Source organism: Priapulus caudatus, unplaced genomic scaffold (genome assembly GCF_000485595.1).
Source record: "Priapulus caudatus unplaced genomic scaffold, Priapulus_caudatus-5.0.1 Scaffold873, whole genome shotgun sequence".
In the NCBI taxonomy this organism is placed as follows: Eukaryota; Metazoa; Priapulida; class Priapulimorpha; order Priapulimorphida; family Priapulidae; genus Priapulus; species Priapulus caudatus.
This window is the reverse complement of record NW_014577934.1, coordinates 24,857-29,856: the sequence shown is the minus strand read 5'-3', so window position 1 is coordinate 29,856 and position 5,000 is coordinate 24,857. Positions and strand designations below refer to the sequence as shown.

The 5,000-nt window shown below is 42.3% G+C and overlaps 1 protein-coding gene across 1 annotated transcript in view; it reads left to right on the top strand.

The window, feature by feature from the left end:
* Window positions 1-5,000, top strand: part of LOC106814113 (collagen alpha-1(XI) chain-like) — a 28,609-nt gene that overhangs the window by 6,571 nt on the left and 17,038 nt on the right. The window contains exons 5-11 of the mRNA XM_014818391.1: window positions 1,331-1,528; window positions 1,969-2,433; window positions 2,583-2,738; window positions 3,515-3,679; window positions 3,817-3,924; window positions 4,234-4,287; window positions 4,692-4,736. Coding sequence (XP_014673877.1) covers window positions 1,331-1,528; window positions 1,969-2,433; window positions 2,583-2,738; window positions 3,515-3,679; window positions 3,817-3,924; window positions 4,234-4,287; window positions 4,692-4,736 — 1,191 coding nt within the window. The remainder of the gene's footprint in view (window positions 1-1,330; window positions 1,529-1,968; window positions 2,434-2,582; window positions 2,739-3,514; window positions 3,680-3,816; window positions 3,925-4,233; window positions 4,288-4,691; window positions 4,737-5,000) is intronic.

Sequence of the window (5,000 nt, the reverse complement as noted above, 5' to 3'; positions counted from 1 at the left end):
ATATGTAATTTTTTGTTTGTGTAGCTGCTTTGAAAGGCTGAAATAAAAGATGGGTATTTCAAGGAACTGGGCTGCCTATTGTCCACTCTCTAAAATATCTATCAGGCATAGGTCACAGAGTGAAAGTAAGGTGGGGTCCCTAACTTACGCACCACTCTTTAGATGAGTTAATAATTCATTTCGCCGTTCGTACCGGTTGTTTTATCACTCGGTCTTATCCCAATTAAATTAATTAATTAATTAAGTAATAAAAGATTTTTAGGATAGTGTCATGAAATGGTTAACCTAGAATGATTACATTTTGGTGGTGATCAGGATCCAATTAATTAAATAACTTAATTAATTAATTAATTATAGTTAATGCGACAATTTCCCGAGGATTAACTGGTCAGAAAGTGGGGCCAACCTTTAAGAATTGAGTGACATTTGGTGGTATCCGGATCCACTTAAGCGTTGATTTAATTGAATTAATTAAGTTAATAACATTTTCCACAGTGAGAGAATTGAGCTGCCTTGGCGGAGGTCTGCGCTCTCCGAGTGCTCTAGTTGTATTTAGTACGGACGGGTGCAGTCACGCACACGGTCACGGACGCACGCCCACAGATGCCTTCTCTATAATATTTGTTGATAACGCGCACTATGTGTTCTATAGACTAGCATACGGTAGAATTTTACAGCAGATTTTAAAACAACAAACTGAGGCGTGGGCATGTTATTACTAACGAAAAAACTTGCAAACCTCTGTCCCTAAATCAACAAACTAAATTAACATGCTGTGGGAAGCAGATAAAATGGCGAATCGTTCTATATACTCACTTACAGTCTGTGATTCGCAGTTTATGTCTTTTTTAGGTTTTACGGATACTACCGTTCAAGGGGGGTCGTTGTCGTATCAGGTACTACAGATATGTACCCGAGGTACATATATGTATACACAAAGTGTACCAGACTTGTACTACAGAAGTGTACCCCTAACCCTAACCCTAACCCTAACCTTAACCCTAACCCTAACTCTAACCCTAACCCTAACCCTAAACATACCTGATATAAAAATATAAACATAATACTAAACAACCTAAAACTACCTCGGGTACATATCTGTAGTACCTGCTACGACAACGACCCCATCTGCGATACTACCGTCAACTGCGTTACGGAATTGCTGTTCCTTTCATTGAGATAATCGATTTTAATCGCGATCGGCAGTCGTCGATACTTGGATATATATCTGTGTTTTAACACGTACGTGTAGGTAATCGATAAATAAACAAAGTTACTGATACAGCGAGTTAAACATTGGCATGAGAGGAGAAAACGACGTGCATTTCAGGGTGAAGTTCAGCAGCTCTTAATCTCGGACGATCCAAGCGCCGCGTACGAGTACACGAAAACCTACAGTCCGGATTGTGAGAGAGCAATACAGCGAGGCTATACGCTGATGAGCCAGGAGGAGATATTAGGATCATGGGAGATCGACGGCCAGACCGAGCAGCAGACAAATTATAGCGAATATGGCGGTGTATATGAGGTATAGATATTCCAGCTGTCGCTGACAAACACCTGACAAGCAGCATGCGTGGTCAGCGGCAGTGCGCATGCGTGGTTCAAGCTTCATGCCATCAAGAGTCCATAATGGGAAATTATATTCTAGTCTTTTTTAGAAATAAATTTTTCTATTATCGACTCTTGATGCCATCTATTTGCATCCAACACATTTTTAAATCACGCGTTTAACAGAAGCAGGTGTTCGGTCCCATTATCGATGTTCCGTTCCCAGTAGATACATAACATTAGTCGTATATAGCACAGCGAAACTTATAATGTTTGACTAACTTCTAAGTGCGCATGCAACTATACTTGAGAATAAATGTGTGTTCTATGAACGTGATCAGTGTAAATAAAGACTAATGTGCTCCTTCCCGATGTCTGTCTATTTTGATACATGAATTACCCATTTGTTGATTTCAGACAGGAGGTTCATATGGTGGAGGTGGTTCTATTGAATCAGGGGGTTCATATGATGGAGGTGGTTCTATCGAATCAGGGGGTTCACATGGTGGAGGTGGTTCTATTGAATCAGGGGGTTCATATGGTGGTGGTGGTTCTATTGAATCAGGGGGTTCACATGGTGGAGGTGGTTCTATTGAATCAGGGGGTTCACATGGTGGTGAAGGCTATGGCAAAGAAGATTCATATGAAGGAGAAGACTATCAGGAGAAAGAAGACTTATATAAGGGTGAAGGCCCATACGATGGAGGAGGATCAAATGAAACTTACAACGGTAATGCCACATACGACGCCGGTCAAGGTAGCACGGCACACAAAGAATTACCATCGCGTGTGCAGGAGCCAATTTACATTGAGATTCCAGGACCACCTGGACCACAAGGCTACGAAGGTGATCGAGGGCATCAAGGTCCTAAAGGAGAAAAGGTAATTATTATGTGCTGTGCATAAACGCGAGCAGGGAATGTGATGAAAGAATTAGCTTTAAACAATACTTACTTAGTTAGAACGCTGATGATTGATTAGAAAAATCAAATCTGTCGTTTTATTCTGTTCTTCTCACGCAATATTTACAGGGTGATCAAGGACGCGATGGGTATTCCGGGTCTCATGGTGTTCCTGGGCCACCGGGACATTTATTCCTTATCCCACTTGCTGGAGGTGGTGGCGGGGATGAGAAAGGGCCGGATAACAACGCTGCATCCCTTCGTCAGATGCTCGGCCAACACATGGTCAGTCAAGTGTCGATGTATCTGTCTACCTGTATGTCTGTTTGTCCTACCAGTCATCCAGCCACCCATCCATCCATCCATCCATCCGTCCGTCCGTCCATCCGTCCGTCCGTCCGTCCGTCCGTCCATCTATCCATCCATCCATCCATCCATTCATCCGTCCGCCCGTCCGTCCGTCCATCCATCCATCCATCCATCCATCCATCCATCCATTCATCTACCCATTCATCCATCCATCCGTCCGCCCATCCATCCATCCATCCATTCATTCATGCATCCAGCCAGCCATCCATCCATCCATCGCTCCATCCATCCATCCATCCATCCATCCATCCATCCATCCATCCATCCATCCATCCATCCATCCATCCATCCATCCATGCTATCCCATTCATTCATTCTATGCCATCCATCCATTGCATCCATCCATCCATCCATCTGCTCATCCATCCATCATCCATCCATCCATCCAATCCATTCCATCCATCCATCCATTGCCATCCATTCCATCCATCCATCCATCCATCCATCCTACCCATCCATCCATCCATCCATCCATCCATCCATCCATCCATCCATCCATCCATCCAAATGGCGGACATTTCTCCGCGTCTCTCGGCAGTGCCCCCCCCCTCTAACGCAACCAAATGACCGAAAGTTCTCCCCTGATCTCCAATAATCCCATTTCTGCCTTCGTCACAGTATATATTATAGATTTGTTTACGTTTACATGTGTTTACATGTGAACATACGTATCGGTACGTTTTTATATCCAGATGTCCATGCAAGGCCCGCCCGGAGCTCCCGGCCTTGCAGGATTACCGGGACCTCATGGAACATCGGGCGCTGAGGGCATAAAAGGAGAGGAGGGCGACGTTGGTCCGATGGGACCACGTGGTTTTAGAGGTCCAATGGGCCCACAGGGGCGGACAGGAAAGAGGGTAATGTTTGCTTTATATTACTGCAAAATATGCTGATACATGTGTGTTGTGTACATATACGTGTACTGTCCGTTCAAAACAAATATCAGCATGTATCTTTGCAAAGTGTAAAAGAATGATTGCGTTGCGCTGTTCAGGGAACGCCAGGACGAGATGGAGAGCGTGGAACACCAGGACCTCCAGGACCCCATGGTCCTATGGGATACCCCGGTCTACTGGGCATCCCTGGAGAGAAAGGCGAATGGGTAAGTTCACTGTAATGCTTAGTACAACAAAATAGATGATGTTCAATTTGTATATCAATGTAATATCCATATTGTATATAAATGTAATATCCACATTGTATATCAATGTAATATCCACATTGTATATCAATGTAATATCCACATTGTATATCAATGTAATATCCTCATTGTATATCAATGTAATATCCTCATTGAAAAATGACGTCATACGCGTTCAATATCTAGGAATAGAGCTATACACTAGTCATGCATCGTATGGCAACACAAACTATGAGTTGTGACCATTTAGTTTATATCGCTGTTTTCCAGGGAAGGAGAGGAATTCAAGGTCTTCCCGGATTGCCAGGACACGACGGCCCTCCTGTAAATTATTAATAGAAAATAACAGCTTACAGAAATACGTGTAAAGGGCAGATGGGGCTATACGTCTCCCCGCCACATTTGTCTACAAAAAACTTGCTGACGGCTATTTTTCCTATATCAAACAGAGGCTAATCGGATGCATGCCTTGTACTTCATGTAGCAACAGAGTTTGATAGGCATAGAATAGACATGGGCATATACACGGTAAAGCCAAAAATATATATGATCGAATAACGAAACTATATTTGTAGAAAACGAAAAATGAGGGACCGTAAATAAAGTCTATCAACCTTATAAGCAGTCCAATTATATATCTTGAAACGTCCCGCGGTTATGTAGGTTTATGGTGATCTCATCTCATTATGTTGTGAATTCGATGAGATTCGTATCATTTAATATAATAGGGCGAAGATGGCTCACCGGGGCAAGCAGGCATTCCAGGAGAGCAGGTAAAATATTAACGTATTCAGGATCGTAGCCTTGACGCTAATTTGTCATGTTTAGTATTTTCGTTAGGAAGAATATTGGTCACTCTGTCTATAATATAATACTACATTACATATATATACATATATAATGTCGTATATCTTGAATGAGCAAGCAGCCTGACAGAGGGATATAATGTCCTCAAAAGCTTCCATCTCAAATATGACACCGCATTTCTATATATAATATATATATATATATATATATATATATATATATATATATAT